Below are 22,951 nucleotides of genomic sequence, written 5' to 3'. Positions count from 1 at the left end.
TGTCATTATGTGTGGAGCCGAATACAATGGTTTTCCTGTTTCGGCCAGTGAGTTTGGTGGCCAGAGCTGCCACTGCTGCTCCGGCCACCATTTTCTGCTGCTCTGTTTGCCTAGGAATGACTGAACTGCCAACAGTCAGGACACCGATTGGCTGCCCCCGCATGTCCTGTCATTCCTCCTGGTGCATGTTCCCTGAAGGCTGGCTGCCATGCCCGCCACTTTGCCCCCTCACCTCTTTGCTGCTCCACCGCTCTGCCCCCTCATGACTAGCCAACATGCATGTCTCATGAGACAGGCAACTCTCTCATGTACACTTTATGAGACATGCATGTGACGAGCAGCAAAGAAGCAAGGGGGCAGAGTGGCAGGTATGGTGGCAGTGGGGTGGCTGAGCATCAGGGAGCACACACTGGGAGGACAGGGAGCACCTCCAGCAGCAGCGACTGCAGGGGCAGCTGCGCATGATGTTCCTGCCAGGTCACTGCTCTGCTGCTCCTGCAGAGCCACCATCCTACTCTAATGAGTAGATGGGTTCCACAGAGCAACAAGCAGTGGTCAGCTAAGAGCATACCCAGGGGAATGTGTGGCCCAATGGGGGACAGGCAGGAGACACAGGCAAGAGCAGTGCACACTTGCATTGGTTCCAAGACTTGGGGGCTGATGGGATATGTGCTGCCATTTAGAGGGCAGATGGAGGTGCATGGAAACTACTCATGAGTATGTGAACACAAGACACAAGTTACGAAAGGTAACTTTGTGTTCCTTACTGTTATGTGTGAACACAGCACTTCATAACAGTATGAAGTACATTACGAGATAACTGAAGCCCAAAACTGATGACCTGTAGCCCCCACAGAAAAGTTGTTGTCAGTATAAAACCATGGACTGGGACATTTCAGTGTATTACTACCAATATAATTATGCTGGTACTCTTCCACAGCTAGTAAATAAATTAGTTAATGCTTATAATGGCAAACTTATTTCGTAGTGTATATGGCCCAATTTTTCTGTAACGTCCTTCATTTGTAAATACATGAATATACATTATGAGAAGTCAGTATTACCTTTGAATGATAAATTTGATTGCTGTATCACCAATCAATAGTTTAGGGCCCATTTTCAGAATAAGGTAAAGTTACACATAACTCTATCAATGCTTATGCAGTAGAAACACTTAACACTGGTAATAATAGATGAGACATTCAGTTCATTCTTTTTATTAAAAACATTAAATAAATCATATTTAATAAAATAGGTTAAAGAAATAATTTCAAGCATTCCTTATTTGCAGTTACACAGACTATATTGTACCAGCTCAGGTGGCTTATTTTTAATATCTACAATATTACCAAAAGGGAAAAAAAAACATGATGCATCCTTGGGGTTTAGCTATATTGATCTGCAAACATTAGGGAGTATTTTAAAATGTAACCTGGAAAAATCTCTGTGCGTGCTTAAGGTAAAATACAAGCATTTTAACTTGTAAACCTAGTCAACAACCTTTATTGACTGGATGTTGCTGTGCGTCTGCGTATGAGTTTTCCCACTGTGTCCTGGAGGTCTCACGCTGATAGCATTAGAAAACTGGTGCAAAGTTCGAGGATATTTAGCAGCTGTAGCTTGAGATATTGTTTGCTGAAACACAAGCAATTTTTTACTATCCCACTGGTAAGTTCAAAATATAAAATATAGTCAAAAATGATTAGGAGCTTCCACGAAATTGCTTTCATTAAACATGTTGCATAGAGATTTCCAACTAAAATCAAGGAAAAGGCCACTCAACCAGTAACTTAAGATTTACTTCAACACCTCCTGTTTAAGACTTCTTAACAAACAGTTAAACTGATATACTCAATGTGAATGAATTGGTTCGACCTCTACAGTGTGTTGAGAGCAGCCTAGGTGGAAGACTACCTGAGTGTCCATTAATCTTCTCTTAAGGTTCTCTTAAGGCACAGCAGACCTAAGCAAGCTTCGTCTGCAAGATGGAGACACCTTCAAAGCAAAGCAATCCCTATTCTCGCTAGTCCCATTCTGAGTGGATTCATATATACAGTACAATGGCTACAATCAAGTGGAAAAGCAATCATTGCAAGCATCTGCCTATACAGTATGATCAAAGAAGCAAGCAATATGCTCTCTCTCTGTCCTACATAGAATGCTGCATAGACAAGAATCACAGATGACCAACTTCTCCAAGTTTTAGCTGCCCTGTTTTAGCTGCCCTATGGAGATTCTATGAATGAGCATGTACACATGCATACCCTTCTCCCTTCACCATCTTTACCGGTAAAGTTAATGTGTTGGGTCTAACAAGGACAAACACCAAAGTTACAGCACTTTTCACATGTTTGAGGTGCTTTGCCCTGGGGCTATAGGCATGTTCTGGCCTCTGCCTCTAAGGGCCATTAGGAGATTATACTCCAGTCTCCCAGGAAGAACCTAACACCCAGGAGAAGACCAGCCTGGTACCATCCATTAGCCAGAAAAGGAGCAGCTGCAGCATTTTGCTTCCCTGCCTCCCCAAATAGCTCCAACAGCAGGTTACCTTGAGACTACACAAATAGGACACATGGTCTGGCTCTGCCACAGTGAGAGGAATGAGGGCTGCTGGATTGGACTACAGCACCACCAGCAAGAGAAGATCAGGCAGACAAAATAATTCATGCTGGCACCACAGTGCTTGTGGGGCATATGCAGTTGCATTTTGATTATGCAGCCCTCAGTCAAGGGTTATTGTGTTATACAAGCATGGCAAGCATGAAGACTTGAACAGCCTTGCATAGCCCATGCTTGCTGGGTTCCTCTGACACAACTCCGGGGGGGGGGGGGGGTTGCATAGGCAACATACATCAACAAGCAGTGAGGTTCATCATGGGCTAAAAACAAACACAAGCCATTGCAGGTTGCTTGAACCTGATCCTTATTTTTCTAAAAAACAAGATAAAAGTATACTGTTTAAAAAGATACAGCTTAATTTTTAGAACAAACATATAAAGCAAGCCCATGTTTGCTCATGTTGCAGATTAGATAGACTGCAGCTGAGAGCATGCTGTGCCCAAGGCCTTTTAAGGAATTGATTGCAGAAGAGGGATTTGAATCATACGCTTTCTGATATGTATCACAAAGATCCCCATTATCCCTAGTTAGAAAGCTTGTGCTGCAAGCTAGAATAACCTACTGGCAGACAAAAAGCATTGACGCTCTTGAATTATTGTGTTACATTCCTACACAAATACTTTAGGTAGGACTGTGTTTCTGTGGCTGCAAGCTTGACATGCTCTTCTTTTATAGTCAACATACACAGTCTATTTCACTAAGAACATTTCAAGAGAAGTGAAGATTCCAGCAGAAAGGGAGCATATTCATCTGTTGTGCGGTCAGCTGAGGCGGACAGCTTGTGCTTTGGAAAGCAGTGTAATAGTACTGACAACCTTTGATCTTGCCTATGTGTGTCCACTTAAAGATGCACACATTGACTGACAAAAAACATTGCTTTTGAAAGCTTTGGATGATCAGTTAAGGCAGAAAAGACATTCAGCATTCCAGATTTTCCCAAACATCAAACTTCTCTAGGATTATGAGACCTCACATTGAGTACCTTAGATTCAAAGGTAAAAGCTGTCGCCCAAAATAGTTTTTCATTCTGTCCCCACCCCCCACCATCTCTCTTGATATTTATTTAGTATTTTTAATGTTTATGCATCACTCAGGGCAGCTTAAAAATTAAAATCCATATGAAAATAACAACATTGCTACAGTATAGTGAAGGCAGATATCACATATTAAACACATCTGCACAATTTCTTGCTTTTTCTGTTGGTGAAGGATAGATGAAAGGGCTGGTATGAATCTACTGCTGAACTTTGGTTCCACCTGGGGCCATCTCCATGCTAGGTTTTAACCAACCAGACAGCCATGCTTTTCCTTGGGATTTACAAGCAAATTCATTCATTCATTCCACTCCAAATTTTTCTTCTCATCTGACACTCCAAACTCCATCACTCCTAGACACAACTAATCATGCTCAGTCCTCATTGGCCTATTTGTAGGCCCATTTTACATTGTTACTTAGTTGACAAAATCCATACTTCAAAGTACACTGGAAATCTTCTGCATGCGTAGAAAACTCTCTTATTTGAAAGTGGCTTGAAAATTGATAAAGGTTTCAAGTGGTTGAGTGTCAATAATTAGATAGGATACTGATATAATCTGATCCAGTAAATATTTTGTATTTGAACTCTCAACATGTTTTGACAAATGTTCCAAATTAAACTTATTTACAGAAAAATAGAAAAGAAGCAGAAATAATTTAAATATTATCGGACTTACTTGAGTGACTGGATGATGTTTTTCCACTACAACAGAATTCATGGGGGGAGAAACACCCAACACATCTAAGTTACTATAAATCCGATTCTTGGGTCCAAAATCAGATCGGCCAGTGATTCTAGCAGTAATCGTTTTTCCTGCCTTCTGTTGTGCTGATGTCACAACCCTAGTTGACTGCAATAAGCAAAACACAAATTCTAATTACACAAGAGATACATAGTATTTTATCTCAGTTTATTAGTTTTATGTATCTAAATGCTATTTTTCCCTTGCTTTACCCCAAGAAAGTAAGGTTGCTTACCTGTAACTGATGTTCTTTGAGTGGCCATCTGTGCATACACACATATGGGCTCTGCACCTGTGTGGGTCAGTTGTTGGGGAAGATTTTCCAAGCCAGTCATTCTGACAGGAGCCAGTCTCCTCCCTCCCACTAGGATGGCTCCTGAGGGGAGGGGCTTCCACCAGAATGCATCTAGCTTGGAAAATCTTCCCGACAACAAGCCCCATGCAGGCACAGAGCCCATAACTGTGATGCACAGAGACCACAAAGAAGAACTCCTGCATATAGAAACTTTATTGACTTTAAGAAGCTTAAAAGGCATGGTAACTGAACCCGTCGAAAGCACAAGGCCATATGAACCTTCCATAAGGTTCTGCTGGCATATAAAACAGTATAGATCACATAAGATCATATAGATCTTATAAGAAGGGTAGCTAAGGGAGCCAAACATTGGTTCTATGGGCCTGATTTAAGCCAGAATGAATATCAGAAAGTGACTCTAGGGTAGCAGGTTTATTTGCCTTTGCTAAAGGAAGAAGTTTATGGAAAAGCTGGGAATTTTTTCCATTTTTCTGGAATTAACCAAGATGTCAGTGGTGGTGTTAGCAAATTAGAGGCACTTTGATTTAGGACTGGACATTTAGGACAGGGCTTTTGCAGAGATGCACTGCTCTGATATTTTGGGGAAGCAATCTTGTCTCTTCTCCAGTTATCCCGACAAGTCAGGTATCCCATCATGCTGCCAGAATCGATGTAAACACTTCTGTCTGAAGTGGTGTGGGAAAGAAGAGTTGTTAAAGGGCAACCATACTGCCTCAACAACAAGGACACACACTGCTTTGCTATGTGCAGTATCTACAGAGGACAGAGATAAGATTAGTCTCATTGTCCTGGGAGCAGAAGCACACTCTCCCACCCACCAATGGAGACATCCCCGCAAATGGCTAAAAATGGAAGTACAAAAGTGGACACAAAAATATACACTACATTTCTCCTAGTATAAGAACAGGGATACATTCTGAACATTCCCTGTCTATTTCTACATTGTTTCCACAGCAGACAAAAATTCTCAGTCATCTATACCCACAGACTTGACTCAAACAAATAATGACTAGAATAAATAATTGAGGTTGTTACCAATTTTGGAACAGAAACAGTGCCTGGTCCTGTTGTAGCACCAGAGGCTAATAATGCAGCAGCCGAGTCTAATCTGGTCTGAGAGGTAATTGCATGGCCCTGGTGAGAAGAAAACTGCAAAGCAATAGAAAAATGTATAGTACTCAGGTTAAATTAGGCAACATATACACAAATCGTCTATTTCCCACTGCTAAAAGTGAATACCAATATATTGATCTGGCTCCTACATACAGTTAACTCATGGTTTATTTAACCCATAGTTGAATTTTGGGTGGTTGCAGTGTACAAGGCCAGCCGTGCTAACAATGGTTGGTCTACTATAATTGAGCTAGAAAGCAAACACATGGTTTGTTGTTGGGTTGTGAAATCTGGGCTGTTCAAACCACAGCTTGTTGTTGTATGTCAGGTCAGAACTGTGGGCTGTTCATGGGGTGTTTTGCCAGGTTATATAGGCAGCAGGCAAGAATGGAAAACCAAATCAAACCACATCCAATCCATCTACCTGCCAACACTGGAGCAGTCCAAAGGCATTTCGAATACATGGAAGAAGTGGATGAAAGAGGGAAACAAACAACTATCTGTGATTTGTTTGATAGTCACCCCAACAAACCTGGGTAAGACAACTATGGGTTAGCATGTGCTAACATGGTCAGTATCTTGTTTTGCAGGAGTAATATTAAGCAGGCATAAAATAGGCTAATAGCTTGCTCTAACTATAAGCTAGCATAGCAAATGCCATTAAAATTAATCTTTTATCTTATCTTCCAAACTCTTCTCTTAAATTTTATTTATATTTAGGATTGCTGAAACAGAATTTGCACTGATTCAATGATATTTTCAATGTTTCTTACTTACTAGATTTTCTACAGCAGCAGAGCCAGAAGTCATTGCTGGAGGAGGGGGAGGTGGGGGAGGCGGTGGTGGCAGCAATGATGAGGAAGAGGTTGGTGGTAAAGGTCGATCAAATTGAGTTGGAGGGAGTTTTGGTGTAGGATCACCAGTGCCAGCACCAGGCTCTGCTCTCTTATCTGGCAGATCAGCTACTATACATAAATGAAGAAATATTCATAACTCAACTGGAGAACAGCAAGGAAAAAAAATTAAATCACTTTCAAATCATATGCCTCTTGCATTTTGTGCTTAATTAAAAGTAAGCCATATTGCTGTATGACTTAAAAATGCCTAATTTGTACATTTGTGTTTAGAGCTTTATAAAAAAATATCAGCTATAATTATCCCCCTTTTAACTAGCATCACTCTAGCAACAATGTCACATGATGAAAGATACGTTAAATTATAATTTATTTTCTGCATAAACCACATCTTTTCTGAATATAAACAAAACAACAATACAGATCCTTGCCCAGATATACTGACAATCAAAATTTAATTAAGATGCTCATAGGTAAGTATATAGGGGCAAAATGCATATATGCCTTGCTCTAGGTTCCATGACTACTGAGTTGGCGGTGACACTTTCCCTCCCAGATTATGGAACTCCTTTCCCCACAAAACATGAGTGACTTTTTCTGTTATTGTGTTTTCTTTTGGTAAGTTAGCATATTTTTGTTTCTCTTTGCTTTCAGGCTGAGTTTTAGCATGATATCCTTTTCAGAATGGTTTTGAATATTGTAATGTTTTTACATGGATTTTGTGTTTTATCTCTTTTATATGTTATTCTTATAAGGACTGCAAGCTACCTTGCAAGCTATCTGAAATTCTTAGATACATATAAATGAAAAAAAAAATAGTTTCAGGGTGGTGGGGAACAAGAGATTAAGGCATTAGGCCAAAAGCTTCACAGAAAAGATAAATTTTGAAGAGAAGGTTTCAAGGAAGAAGAGAAGCGGAAACTAAGGAGTTATTTTTGGGGGGCAAGGTGTAGAATTCCAATCAACGAAGTATAAGCCTACTAGTTTAAGGAACCAGTACAGTACATGGTATAAGGCTGGTGTCTACTAATACACTTATGCACAAGCAGTCTTATTCTTTATAAGCCAATTTATACTATAATTTATACCAGATCTAGGCAGAATTAAAAAAAAAACTCTGCAAACAGTTGCCAACCATGTACCAACTCACAGAGATATTAGAAAGATAAAACACAGGGAACTCTCCTCAAAAGTGTGTATCAGCGATTCTTTCTGAAAAGTATTTACTTAAAAGGCTGCACGTCCTTCTATGCGGTGTCTTAAATCTGAGGCTTCTAATCCATTCTTAGAAAAACCTGCACTTCCATGTGGATTTGACTTTTGCACAAATGTTCTTTGTGATATTTGGACAACAACAGAATCTTCAAAATGTCACGCTTACACGCATTCCCACAAATAAGCATGAACTGTTGAGCTTATTTTCTTGGTGTTCTCTTGTTCCTCTGTGGATCTTGGCATGTATGTAGAGTAAGCCTGCAAAGTTGCTATGGGGCTGCCATAATGTATGAAGCAGCTCTGAAGCATACATTTAGAAAGCATGCACATACACACAAACACGCCTACACTTCCAGTTGCTCTAGGGATGCTTGCCATAGAGCTTTCTGCAGGACTACAGTGCCATCTTGTGGTAAATAAACTAGTTCAGATTTTAAAAGCTCTGATTCAACTATGCACACTTTTATTTTTATTTTTTATTTAAAACATTTCTATCCCATCCTTCATGATAAAATGTCTCAGGATAGCTTACTAGCCCAAGGACTATCTTTAAAAAGTTAAGAACACAACCAAACTGCAACTTTCTTTGTACAGGAAAATGAAACAGCAAGAAGTAGCAGAAGAGGAAGTATAAAAGTCATCTCATGACACAGGAGCTGATGTACCTCATCTATTTTATACCGACATTGTAGTTAGGATTGTGTCTACCATGCCTTAACCCAAATATTATGAAAAGAAAATCTGAACCTCTTGTAGTTTGAGAAGCATGATTGGACTGGGTTGACAATCACCAACTGCCCCATTCAAGAGGCTTCTTAATCTTGGAAATCTGAATTGCAAAATTACCATCTAGACCACGTTTTTCCAACCTCTGATGCTCCTCCATGCATTAAACTATGATCCCCAGTATCCTTCAACCAGTCTGGTGAAGGCTGCTCTATGCACCCAACGACCAAGGAGTTTTCTTGAAACTTGTATTATGTATCATGCTAATAACGTATTATAAAAATCGTCTCAAAACAGGGGTGGGGACCTCTTTCAGTTCAAGGACAAAATTCAATTTTGGAGAAGCTCTCAAGGGTCACATCCCAGTGGTAGGCAGGACTGGAGGCAAAATAAAAAGATACCAACATATTTAGTTCAAAGCTCTTGCTGCCAGTAATTAAACCTTAGGAGAGGCATCTCAGCTGTTTAGAATGCAATGGGGTGAGGAGAACAGCCAAAGCGGAAAACTGATTCACACCTCAGTCCAGCGCACTCATCTGTCTTCCTGTAACAAATCATTGAATTGAACTGGGGCAGCACTGTATTTTTTTACATTACTTGCTATCTGACTGAATCAGAACCCTTTTGTGGATTTTCTTTTTGGATTTTTTTTCTGGATTAGCAACCAGAAAACCTTCTGGAACATTGTAACTGAAAGAAATAAAAAAACTATCCATTGGCATGCTACTGGCTTCTTAATGACATCTTGATTGCCTTGTAATACTAACCCTGGTCAAATCTGAATTCTTTGCCCTGAAAGATGGTCATGGCTTCCAGATTGAGTGCACAGACACCACGCATGAAAGCCTTCTTCATAGCATCCTCGTAATCATGTCTTCTGTTCTGCATTTCTAACATCTCAGCTCTTGCGGCTTCCAATTCAGCATTTACCTAATAAGGAAATACAAGAGCAATTCAGTTAGCATATTGTTTGTTTTGTTTCTTTTACAGGTTTTAGAAAATACTGAGACGAAACATATTCTTCGGGTTACTTACTAGCCCTTTCAAAGCAAAAATAAGGAAAGATGGGTGACATACATGTATAGCCAACATAGAACTATAATAGGTTCTGCCTGGAAACTGCAGTGAGGGGGCAATTTACAGGCTTAAAAGGAACCAAAAGAGGCATTTTGGATAGCACAACAGTGGCAAGGAGCTAGGGACAGGTGGGTAAGATAAGTTCAGAGGTTACACAGAGGCATGTAATCATATTTAAAATGCTGGTGTTAAAAAGGTGTCCAATTAGGATATTGTCTGGAGTGATAAAGGTTTCACACTTACAAAATAGATTCTTTCTTTTGAGCATTTGTTATTGTTTGATTAAGAATATCATGTGAGAGAAACATGCCCATAACATATTCATTCCATGTTGATGCAACATGACATCATGATATCCATTTTGTATTTCATATGTCATGGGACCAAAAAAGCAACTGTCCTATACTAGAAAATATTTTCATGGGATGACTTTGGACAATATTCCTCCTGATCTTCCTGTGTATCGAGCACAGGGGTCGTACCTCCCCAACTATATACTGACCTGGATCATATAACATGGCACAACTCGTGATATTTAATGCAATATGAACCATGGTACTTGCAGATGCCAATTTATATATCTAATTCCACTAGAATTGCCATCCCATGCAAACCTGGTGAGTGTATGTTATGTAAGGATTAACAATCCTTGCATAAATCACAGTCTGTTCTAAGATTGTTTAACCTTTGCATAACCTGTGCTTATCTGGTTCTCACAGGACAGCCCTTGAACAGGGTTAAGTCGACATGGCACTCAACTGCCATGTGTGCAAACCAGCCTACTGTTTCATCTGCTGTTCCACATTCAAACAGAATGGGCATATACACATACAAATTGAACACACACAGGCTCAAAGCAAACGAAGTATATTGCAGGTGGGATATTAGTTCAAGTTTGCAGATGCTGGTTTTAGTTTATTATCTTACATGTTCAATGCTTCATAGATAGGAAAATATGACTGGAGAGGGGAGTGAGAATGTATTCCTTTTACATGGAAGGATAAGACTGTAATCATATTTTCTAGCCCAATCATAGTCATTATGCCACACTGAATACATATTTCTCATTTCTACTACACAATGAACAATGGTTCAATTTTTGTTTGGTATTTTCTTTTATAAAAATGGATCCATGGGTGCAATGACATGAGCATCCCAAAACAGGACAAATAATGATAGCCAATCCAGTTTTTAAATTTATTGTTTAAAATTATAAACAGGTCTGAAAAATGTTAAACATTTAAGAGCATGCTACAATACCATATTTCCCTTCTAACTATGCACATTCTTGTTATTCATTTTAACATTCTGGCCAGATCTAGTCTTACCAGATATTAGTCGTCTATACTTCTGCATACTCCATGATGTCTACCAGCCTGTTATTATTCAATCCTGCATTAGCTGCTATGTCACGTACTAGAAGAAAATCTCTACCAAGTAAGCCTTCAGAGTTAAAATCTTTCCTTGTATGTGACAGACATTACTGTCTTTACATAATGTCCATCAGGAAAGAGACCTTTAGAAACCTCCTTACCTCCTGAAGTTTAGTTTCATAGTCACTGGATATCTCAATGCGCACAGATTCAGCACTTGACTGACAGGCCCTTTCCATAGTCTCTTTCCATTTTATATGGATACGAGAGCGCCAAATTGTCCATGCTTTCTTCAACAAACCCATTTCATATAGGCGATCAGCCAGCCGCTTCGTATATACCTGAAATATAGGTTCAACAAATCAGTTACCTATACACTTAAGAGGCTACAAAGGGGTTTTCAATTCCCAGAGCATGGCCCCAGCTGTATTATGGTTATACCTCACTAGCTTGTTTCTGATGTTGCAAAAGCAGGCCTGTGGGGTACATAACTGCCTAGCATGCATAATATAGCGGTCACTGTTGCATGCAGCTGCTGTGAAACCAACCCAAAGATTTGAATGCATGCAAGCTATGCTAAATTCAGATCATCAATCTTGGTTGCCACTGAAAACCAAAAGGGCCTTGCTATCAACGAACAAAGCAAAGGCACTTCGAACACTTCCATATGTCTGACCTCATGAGATAAAGCCCAAGCACAATCCTGCAAATACAAATTATTATCTTTTGATCACCCCATACATGGCTTGCTCAGCTGCCTCAGGGGAAAGAAGATTTTAAATGTATTTATTTTTTCATTACATATTGGCCTGGTTCACACATAATGACAATCCAGGTTTTTTAAATCTCTGGGTTGTTGCAAATGAAAAGTGCACTAGCTCCCGCTGCTTGTTTGCTTCCACTTGGCTTTTCCTGTCTCCAGGAATGGAGAAACAACCATGGGGTGTTCAGTCACTCTCACTAGCAGCAGGAACAATTAAACAACACAATTTGGCATGATGACTCATGCATAACAACCCAGGGGTTAAAAAACCCTGGAAGGTCATTATGTATGAGCCAGGCCATAGAAACTGCTGGTTTTATCTTGTTTTAAATCAGTTTTTTAATGAAAAAGTAAAGACAACTGACTCTGCAATAACCCTCTAGAATTCAACTTATCACATCCACATGTACCTCCTGTCTGGCCTCTTGTCTGCCCACAAAATGTTGAAGGCGCCACTTTGTGAATGTTTTCATCAACTGTATTCTGTCCTTTTGTTTCTCAATTGCATGCGTCAAATTGGCAATCACCTAACAAAAACATGCACAGAAGACGACAGTTCTTAAGTAATTTAGGATGCAGTTCTATGTAAGTTTAGACAGAAAAAGTCTTATACCTCCCAACATAGCCCAGGCAGTATGTTGGCTAGAAACTGTAGCATGTTTGTTCCTTTCTAACCATGCCCAGATTGCACCATTAGTTGAAGTGATTAATTAAAATCAAGCACATTAGGGGGTGGGGAACCTTTGATGCTCTGGATATTGGGCCTACAACTTCCTCTATTCCTGCTCTTTGATTAGATTGACCGGGACTGATAGAAGGTGGGGTACATCTGGAAGACCCAGGCTGTCAACCCCTGACACAGAGAGACTCAATTTCAGTAAATTTCATGCTAATTTTCAGCTTTACTTCTATTCATTTACAATAAGTAAATGCAGTGATGGTGGCAAAACTGGGCAGTGGGAAAACAGATGGTAATCTCTAGTTTGCACAAGCACCAATTTTCAATAATGGAAACGAATTGTTCTTTATATTTATCAGGACCACAATTATTTGATCTGACAGTTCCTCATATCACAGAGAAAGTCCCAGCGTGTGGTCTAAGGGCACATGATGAAAGCAACATACTCAAGCTAAACAGGTCTGAGCAGGGTCATTGCCTCAAGCAGATATCACCCTGGGACCCCATGCATCGCTCCTTGAGTTTCATGACAGAAGAGAGGCAGGACTGAAAAGGAGCAAATAAAAAAATAAAATAAAATAACCTTGTAGGAATTGCTACAAATGATTAGCACAGTGATTCCAAGCCTGGGCTATGCATACCCCAGGGATATAAACCAGGACATTTAGGGGTACACAAGAAAATTGAATAATGGCAAATATAACAGCAACTATATTAGCTCATTTTGCTAATATGTAGGGTATAATTTATGGAAATAGGCTGCCAAAAGGTATGCAAGGTTGGGAACCACTGGCTTAGCAGAACACATTACCTCATCCTTTCTCCCTATTGAAATCTCATATGTATGTAGCAACTCCTTCAAGTTCTCCATCTGATTAGTCAATTGTCGCACATGTGCGGCATGCTTTTCTCTTTCTTGTCTCATTTCTAGTGTGTGATGTTCAATAAAATGAAGCTTCCACTTCCTCAGTTCAGTCAGAACATTGGTCTGAAAAATTAAAGTAACAGGTTTGGTAAAGAAACAAGGATCAGTCCATGCCAAGTTCATCAAAACACATAATGAAGCTTAAGCACAACACTGTCACTTCTAAAGGCAGCTGTAAATTCTGTGACCAAGATGTTTACTGGTCATTGATGCTGCAGCAAGGTGCAGGCATGAGCTGAAGCAGAAGGAGAGCATAATTCTCCCTAGCAAATTTTGTTGGACAAGTATTTGTTATGGCAGGAATATGAACACTGGGGCTCTCTGATGCATATTTCCCTATTTTGCCCTCCCACCCCCTGAGATTGGCAACAGAAGCCCTCCTCCGGGAACCCTCTGTGAAAGATGTTAGGAGACAGAGTACCTGGAGGAGGGCCTTCTCTGCAGTGATGCCCTGACTATGGAATGCGCTCCCCAGAGAGGTCCGCCTGGCGCCATCATTATATGTTTTTCGGCACCAGGTTAAGACCTTTTGATTTAATCAATATTTTAATATGTTTTAATATCAAATTTTATTATTGTATTTTATTAATTTGCAGCCAGAGTGGGTCGTCAATTTATTTATGTTGTTAGCCATCCAGAGACGTTAGTAATTGGATGGCATACAAATTTTATAAATAAATAAATAAAGTTTAGGCAACAGCACTCTAGATAGTGAGTTCTTTGCATCTTAATTGCAATATTTAACTGCTGTTCTGGTCAGCTTCTGTACATGGAATTAGGAGAGCTGCCATGTTCTGTAGGTGGCTACAGATGCTGTGGTGGCTTGAGTGTTAGACTAAAGATCTGAAAGATTCAGTTTCTAGTTAACCATGAAGTTCACTGGGTGACTTTGGGCCAGTCACGGACTCTCAGTCTAACCTACCTCCTAGGGTGGTTGTTGTGAGAATAAAATGGAAAGCAAAAACCTGCCTTGGGTTGCTTGCAAGAGGAAGAAAGGGTATAAATGCAATCATCATTATGGGCTTTCCCCAAAGAATACAATTTTCTGGTTTTCGATGGGGCTTAAGCACAGCTTCTTAGAGCAGCAATATGGGTTTTGTTTTAAAGAAAGGTGAGCAGTTTCAGAAGTCAGGAAATTTAGAGGCAGGAATGAGCAAGACCCTCCCTGCCATACTCTCTTTGAAGTCCCACAGAGTAACAGTAGGTTGGACCAAGTAATTTAGAACGCAGAAGCAGTGGGAGCGGAAAAGATAGGTCTGTCCTCCCTTCCTCCTTGATCTATATGCCATATTTGCCCTACATAAGCTTTTATTTTTATTTTGCCATAAAATAAGCTCTCATTATGCACAGATCATACATTTAGTTTCTCTATGAGCTAAATCTGGATGTGACTAAACTAACTTGAATATAAAAAATCTGTTTGACACACAAGGCGTGTACAAGTGCTACTCAATATACGATGGTTCTTTAATATTAGAATGTCCTGTGGAATCACTAAGAGAAATAAACATGAGTTTAAATACTTTTTAAAAAACCAGGTAGCTTCTTTCTCCAAAGCAGTACAGGATTGTACCCCAGACTTTTTCCCTCTCTTCTTTGCCTTACTTTGTCAAAGTGCTTAATATGAATTCCCCAAGCACATTTTGCCACCAGATCTTCAAAAGTACACAAAATTATCTACAATGGGTATTTTACAAAAATACCTTAAGGCTCCCACTCCAGAGATCAAGTATGCTTTCTATTTGGGTCACTCTTTCATCTGAAAGGCTTAAATCAGTCACATTAGACTCTTGAAGATCCCTTTGACTAGATGAAGACTCTGGAGAAGAACTTTCTTCTGAGCGGACTGGACAAAGTCCTTCCATATCTGGCTCCTTCACTGAAGTTGAAACTGAACAAATAAAAAACCATTTGGGTGAACATCCTGGATGGGTGAAGGTCACACAGGAAAAATTACAAAAGTCTATGTTGCTTCCACCCCGCCCATAGCAAGAAATCTTGTATTACTAAGGACTAGCACATTTATTTGAGATTAAGTTTTCATGGGCTACAGTGCATCTAGTGCATCTGTTGAGGTGTCTCTGGGACATGAAAACTTATCATATAATAAATGTGTTAGCCTTGAAGATCCTGCAAGATAGTATTTTTGTAGTGACAGATTTACAGGGCTACTGTTCTGCATTTTCTCCCTAAGAGTTAGAGCAGACAAGATATTTCATCATCAGAAATTGTCACTTTCAACATCTGGAAGCTGCTGAAATATGAGAAGGATATCTGAAAATTGGGAGCCAAGTGATATACAGAATGGGGCAAAAGTAGGTATACAGTACTGATCAGGTCATGAAGGACCTCACACAGTAGAGCAACTGAGGCAGGTCATCTCACAAGCATTTATCAAGATTGGTGCTAACTGGAATTTCAGGGACAGGTTCTAGGAATGCTGCAATGTTGACGGGGGACATTTCAAACACATATGACCAAATCATTACTGTATACCTATTTTTGGCCCACCTTGTATATAAGAAGTGGGGAAGGCCATTTCAGACCTCCATATACCCATCAAGTCACCAGTTGATCTTGGTCTAGACTCATTTTCTCAGCCCATTATTTTACATATAAAAAATGTAATGTATCCTTGATTTGTATGCTAAAGGTAAAACCTCACACAAGCTTTTAAGCACTACATCTATGAATATTCTATCCTCACACCAGTAGTTATACCTTCTATCCTTGTCGTCCGAGTAGACGCTGCAAAATCAGGAACTCTTCCCTGTTTCCTCCTACTTACTCCTGCAGTTTCACGCCTGCATTCATCCATTACTGGATTTTTCCCTGCTTTAATACAAGGAAAGATTAGGATTAGATGGGTTGGAGCTAAAACCCATCTAAAGCTCTCTGGCACTAAAACCTGATGATAGCCTGCCTAAGCTAAGTCTGTCTCCAGTGGCTCAATGAAACAGGATGAAGGAAAGCAAACTGGAAGAAATTCATGTCTCCAAGAAAATGGCGGCATGTGCTCTCTTACTAGCTCCTGCCGGATAGGAGTTGGTGTGTATGGGTAGAAGCAGTTATTGTATAACATTAACTCTTGCATGGGGTACTTTCACGAAAATGAATGGTGCGGTACAAAGGCATTGCATGGGGCTACAAGAACAAACAAGATGGTTTTAAAGGCATCATAATGAATGTTAAATAGATTTAAATAATGTTCTCTTATGATCTTCTGTGTCCCAAAATCTGCTTTTCCTATTGAATGGAAAATTTCACCAAGTACAGGGCTTGGTGGGAGAAAATAAAATAAATGTTTAGAATATACAAATGACAGGACAGCAGGAAGTTTGTCAATGTACTTCTGAGACAAAAGATGCAAGTCAGCACTTGGCACATTCAGTGTGTACAACACTTCAATAATGGAGGACCAGCACCTTAACAAGAAGCAACACAGAGGGCTAAAGATGATGGTAACTCAGGACAGGAAATTAAATTTTAGTGTTAAAAGCACTCAAATGCTATATTTAACAATGCAGCATGTTTTATTCTGATATTTCTTCCTTATAACACTAGAAACTTCTTTTAAAGATAACTCTTATCTCTAGATCTATTATTTCAAAGCAAGGCTTGTTTTTAGTAACTGGAGCTCTCCTATCAAAGTGTGTTAGATCCAATCCACAGATCAGGTTTTGCAGTTCAAGGTTTTTGCAAAACCATCAAGTATCCCAGATGAACAAACTACAAACAACTCTTCTGTTTATGAGATGATGGCAGTTCCAACTGCAGAGTTCAAATTCTAGTGTAAAGCTGGAGAGAGTTAGACAGATTAAAAGTAATTTAAGTAAACAAAAAGGGATGAGGATCTTCAGCACTATTTTTACCTAGTAGATGTGTTGGATGCTTAGGGCCATCAAGTTGAAAATTGGTCAGCCTAGATTAGTTTCCTCTATGTAGCTAGCTAGGGTCTCTTCAAACACTGCTGGTTTCTCTCTTATTTTTCTCCCAATCTGTTTGCCACTCTAAATATCCACAGATAACGCTTTTCAAGTTCTTCCTCTATGCATGTATTTCTGCAGGTGTACAGACATCAACCTAATCAATGAGCAGTATCAAAGCCTTCATGAACCAGCTCTCAGACACCTAAGACTTCAAACAGGAGAGGATAGCAAAGGGGCATCACCAGACCATATCTCTTGATATGAGGGTGACATCACTTGTCATACCTATTTTAAAAGACTATGTTTTACACACATGTACTTAAACATAATAAAAGATGTGAACTACACAAATATCTGCTGTCACTAAACATGAACACTGTCACTTCCCTTTTCAAAAGGCAAGCTCTACAAAGGATGTCCATTTTACATCTATCTTGCTGCCTTCCATCCACCAAGATATTCCTTCTCCTGCATGTTCTCTGACCAGAAAAGACTGAGTTGGGCTCAGAGAAGCTGGAAATTAGGCTCCTGTGCTGTCTGTCTGTCTTTAAAGCATTTGTATACCATTAGATTATCATAATGCTATCAGAACAGTTTACAAAATATAGCAGGAAAGCAACTGATCAACTGTATTTGATAGCTCTGGACGTGAAGAGCATTTTGTAATACCAGTTGGCATTTTTAACACTGCAAAACACTTTTGATGTACAGATCAATAGGTATAACTTTCATATAACCAGGCCTGAGAAAAACCTTCTTTTTTAGAAATCAGCATGTGTCATCCTTGAAATGTAGCTGACACTAACCAGACACCATTTCAGAGAAAGCTAGTTGACACTTGACAAATAACAGCAGCTCATACAAAGGGCAACACATCAGCTCACGCCATCCTCCTCCTTCTCTTCTATGTAATAGTACCCCATCCTCCCTGCTCCTTTGCAGCACCTTCTTTGGTATGCAAGTGGGAAAGATCACACCATTGTAACTTTTAATTTCTGTAACCTATTGGAAAGTGTTAATTGTGCAACCCTTTCATGATCAATGTATGAAACACATCAACTGAGAACTGCTCAGGTGCGTCCTATGGAACTATGTGTTGGTAGCCAGTTGTTCTTGAGACTAAAGCTTTTAAAAGAAAGCCTTCCCCTGTTGTATATTTTAGGCATACTCACACCAGGACATGGACTGATTGCTCAACACTTTTAATGCTACTTGTCATATAAGGGGTACTTTTAACATGCAGCTACTTGGAGCTTACCTTGCAAAATATTTCCTTCCCCATTTAGGATACATGAATCCAGTGGCAGACCATCCTGCAACTGTTCTTTGAATGGTTAGAATTCTAGAATCTTGCAATTATTTGAATCCCAGCAGTTTTGTCACTGTACACAGCTTGCAGTTGAAAAGGCGTGTTGAAACAAAGCATGCCTGTTCCATCACAACAGGAACAATTTGCCCCAAGTGCTTGCCCCTCATTCAACATGCAGAACAGTTCTGAGTTATACTAACAATTGAACAGCATAGCATCCTTCTTTGAAAATTTAGTTACTATTAACTGAAGAAATCAAACCCCCAAATTATTTGGGATCTCCCCATTTATCTAATCACTTGTTATTTAACAATTGGGGCGATATACAGAAAAAAGTACTGCAGGCTCAAAATCTAAAGAGAGAGGAACTGGAGAAAAGAGGAGAAACATTACATAGTCTGAGAGAGAGATGTGGGGAGGGGAACCACTATGATGCAGTGCACAGTTTAGAACTAAGAAGAAGCAATTCAATCCCCACTAATCATGAGTGGCCATTGGGTCACATGGAGCCCATCACTATCCTTTAGCCTACCTAATGGCAGTTAAAGTGAGCCAAAAGAATCATGCATGCCACCCTGAGCTGCCAGGAGGAAAGGTGGAATATAAATAAATAAATAGGAAAAGGTTAAAGAATACAATAATTCTATCTGTAGAGAACCAACAAGGGTCCACACATGTTGTCTGGCTCTTTCAGCACAATCCTATGCATGCTTATTTGGAAGAAAATTCAATTTGTTCAATGGGACTTACCTGAGATACGTAAGGGTGTATAAGATGGAACATATTATCTCTAATTTCAGATTGAACCTTTGCATTAGGCACAGAACAGTTCCCAAGTCTTCCTCCGAATCAGAGGAGCTTGTCTGGGAGAGGGGCGGCTGAGATGTGTCAGAGCCTACCATCAAAATAGCCAGTTCCAACCTCCCCCTCTTGAAAGGAAGGAAAGCTTAGGACTTGTTTTAGTAGTAGACAGAGCCAACCTTCCTCTTTGGAATCAGAGTTTGTTTTGGTAGTGGGTGCCAAAAGAGGCAGCGTCAACGGTCTTCTCTGCCTGCAGGCATTGTGTGGAGCCCTCCAAAGTGCGACCCAATCCCCACCCCATCTGCAGCCTAGAAAGGAAGGTGATGCTTCTCACATGATCTTTGCCAGAAGATCATCAAGCCCAAAGGTAAATACAAGAAAGAGATGAGGTGAGTTTTCAGTAATTGATTAAAGTGAGACAGAATTTCCTCACCTAAGGGGCTACAAAGGAGGAAGTGAGGCCACAAGAAGGCCCAACTCTAATGTGGCAAGAAGGCTGAAAAATGATACTGTCAGTTGAAGGAGAAGCAAAGAAAAGGCTGGGCTGTAGGACAGGGGAGTCTGCTGCATATTCAATCTGAGATCTTGCCTTTTGTATCCACAGTGAGAAAAGATACAGTGAGAAAAGATACAAGGAACACATGGGCCTAAAACCCTTTGTTACCAGCCAAGTAGAATTACAGGAGCAATATACAGTACTAGGGGTGTTTAACCTCTTTCAGCCTGAGGGCTGAGTTCCATTTCAGAGAAACTCTTCAATGCTGGATTTCAGCCAAAGCTCTTAGTGTCGGTTGCTAAGCATTCAAACTACAATAGAATGAGAAGGAAGCTGCACAAAAACTGGAAAACACCATGCAACCGGTGATGAGGCAAAAGGGGTCCAGGCCCTCTGGAGGCCCCCCAAGGTCAGACTGGCATTCTAGGTGGGCCAGATTAGGCTCCTAGGCCTGAGGGTCTAAACCCCTGCAGTGAACTGTACAAAGGAAACCTTTATTGCTGATGCACAATTCAGAAACATTTCCCCTGGATATCCAAACATTGACATAGTAAAGCCCCATTATTTCTGTACTTTTCTCAAGTGAGCATTTTGTTTCCTGGACAAAAATAACCAAATTTCCTTTTATGCAAAACTGGCTACATCCAAAATATGCACCAGGAACAGAGGCTGGAGCCAAAGCACATGACTACCACTGTGCTACTGTCAAGCTGATGGTAAAGCAAAACTGGTCCCATGTGGATAAGGCAGAGTGTACTGCAATCTTTAAAACTATTGTGCACACATCTGCGTAAAACCTATTCCTAGTGAAAACCACTGCATCTTAGAAGCCATGCAAATCCTTTCCCTTACAACTGTCCTAATTTTGTTTTTTCCTGCTAAATTAATAAACAACCTTTCTAATTTTGAACAAAGAAGTCCCTTTAAAAGTTGGAACTATAAGGATGTCACACTTTCTGAATGCCTTGAAAGATTAAAGCCATTGAGATGAATTAAAACTGTTTCACATTTTTAAACAAGTAGGTATTCATGAAAGGGTTATTTTTAGAAATGCCTCAGGAAATAAACTGTTAGCTAAAAATAAAAATGACTGAAGCAAATTATTAAATATCAATAGCTTTGTCTTTCAAATTAAATGAAATACTACAAAGCACCAGCTGGGAACATAATTATCAGATATTTAGAATGGTGTGCTTAGTTTGCCAGAAGTAGTCTACTTTGCTTAAGAAACATGTAAACATAGAACACATATGCAAGATGACAAACTAATCTAGGCTGTGAAATCTCCTTAAATAAATCTTATTATAAATTAAGACAAACTCTTGAATTAAATGTCACGGCAATGACAGTTTATGAATCTGTACAAATGATTTTGGCCAAAATCAAACTAATTGTGAGCATATTTTAAGTTGTACAAGCAAGCAGTCCTAACCTGAGCAATGGGAAAGGGCCACTGCTTGGCAATAAGGTCCATGATTGGCATGAAGACCTCAGACGTAATCACTGGAATCTCCAGGTCCCACTGAGACAGGTTCCACTCTCAAACCCTGGGGAACTGCTGCCAATCAGGGTCACAGCTGACTGGCCCAAAACAGTTTTCTATCTTTGGCAAAATACAACTATGCCCTCTACCAATTCCACATACAGAAGCTTACTGGACTAGCAGTTGAATCTTACATTAACACTGGCAAGGGGGCAGCATCTTCCACTGTTACCTAAGGTGACAGGCTAGCTTGGGGGACCAAGCAAGCTGTGCAGCATACACAGCACTGTTCTCCCACAGAGTAGAAAAGTGAAGAACAATCGTGTGTGGTGGGGGAAGTTGCCATCCTCCACCATCCCCCACCAGAGGCAGTTGCTTCATTCTGTATAAAGCAGCTATATTCCTAATGGCTTCATCAGAGAAATTGCTTCTTCCATTGTACCACAGTTAATTACAGGAACATACAGATAACTGAAAGATCATCGCCACATACTGCAATGTGCTTACTCTTGGGTTCAGGGTAGTCCATATCTATAGGTAGGGACATGAAAGCATCTTCATTCTGTTCAGCAGGGATGCCCGTTCCTGCACGGCCAGTTCTCATTTTGACCAGTTAGAGCTCCCTCTCTTCATTTAAACTCCCCACCTCCAAAGCCTTATTATCCAGTTCTGATCACAAGTTACCTGCAGCCTTCTGACGAACCTCTCTGTGATCTGACTGCTGTAACACACTTGGCTCGAATTTTGGGGTAACTACAGCATAACGAAGCAGCTCCTCATATTCATCCTATCATAAAAGGATCACAAAGCATAAAAAATGTGTTGCCAGTTGAAAAGTACAAGATAAAAAATGTACATTGCCCCGTTTTTATGTTTTAAAAATATGTATTAAACTGAATTCATAACTCTACAAACAAGACAAGAAAGCACTCTTGCAATCTAGCTTGTAGTTTCTGTTTCAAAACTATTTTGGGCACATCGCATCATAACAAGCCTCACCAAGAGTGGGCAGAAAATGGACTGTAGATGGTTAGCCAGTGAGCCACTTGCAGTGGTTGACTGATGCTTGCCTTGCTCCTCTCCCAACTAAGCAGGTATCACTCATGCATTGGTCCACTTTATAGATAAGCAATTGTCCAAAATTAAGGGGAAGAAAAACAGCCACTAAGACATGAACCTGGGAGTGGGTAGTGCTGGTGCTCTGACCTCCTCTTCCTTTCCCTTCCCCACATGAAGCTCCAGGAACCTCATGAAGGAGCGGAATAGCGGCCACTGAGCTGTGTCAAGCTGGGGGTGAAGCCAAACTGTAAGAAGGCCCAGGAAGAACACTGAAAAGGGACTGCAGCTCACCATGAAGAAATCATACAACAAGCCAATAAGTACCTCCAGGGGGACTATTCACCAGTCTCTGGTCATCCCCACTCCTCACATACAAGTGCGACTCTGATCCCAATATTTCCCTGCATGCCAAATCTTTTATCTGTCATGCCTTCC

The 22,951-nt window shown here is 40.2% G+C and overlaps 1 protein-coding gene across 7 annotated transcripts in view; it reads right to left on the bottom strand.

Moving 5' to 3' along the window:
* Positions 1 to 798: 798 nt before the first annotated feature.
* The window catches only part of POC5 (POC5 centriolar protein), a 29,511-nt gene continuing 7,358 nt past the window's right edge, over positions 799 to 22,951 (bottom strand). For 4 of the 7 annotated variants that reach the window (XM_044446323.1, XM_044446322.1, XM_044446328.1 and 1 more), the window contains 11 exons: positions 22,142 to 22,244; positions 16,161 to 16,274; positions 15,143 to 15,330; positions 13,326 to 13,502; positions 12,246 to 12,362; positions 11,234 to 11,413; positions 9,390 to 9,552; positions 6,605 to 6,792; positions 5,750 to 5,863; positions 4,333 to 4,506; positions 799 to 1,635 (listed from right to left, as the gene is read on the bottom strand). In XM_044446323.1, coding sequence (XP_044302258.1) covers positions 1,489 to 1,635; positions 4,333 to 4,506; positions 5,750 to 5,863; positions 6,605 to 6,792; positions 9,390 to 9,552; positions 11,234 to 11,413; positions 12,246 to 12,362; positions 13,326 to 13,502; positions 15,143 to 15,330; positions 16,161 to 16,274; positions 22,142 to 22,244 — 1,665 coding nt within the window. In that variant the 3' untranslated portion in view covers positions 799 to 1,488. Of the gene's footprint in view, positions 1,636 to 4,332; positions 4,507 to 5,749; positions 5,864 to 6,604; positions 6,793 to 9,389; positions 9,553 to 11,233; positions 11,414 to 12,245; positions 12,363 to 13,325; positions 13,503 to 15,142; positions 15,331 to 16,160; positions 16,275 to 22,141; positions 22,245 to 22,634; positions 22,762 to 22,951 lie in introns of all 7 variants that reach the window. The other 3 variants (XM_044446327.1, XM_044446325.1, XM_044446326.1) reach the window with 3 other exon arrangements.

This window comes from Varanus komodoensis, unplaced genomic scaffold (genome assembly GCF_004798865.1).
Source record: "Varanus komodoensis strain SLA01 unplaced genomic scaffold, ASM479886v1 scaffold5, whole genome shotgun sequence".
Classification (NCBI taxonomy): Eukaryota; Metazoa; Chordata; class Lepidosauria; order Squamata; family Varanidae; genus Varanus; species Varanus komodoensis.
Note: the sequence above shows the minus strand (reverse complement) of the source record. Positions and strands in the feature narration are given on the sequence as shown.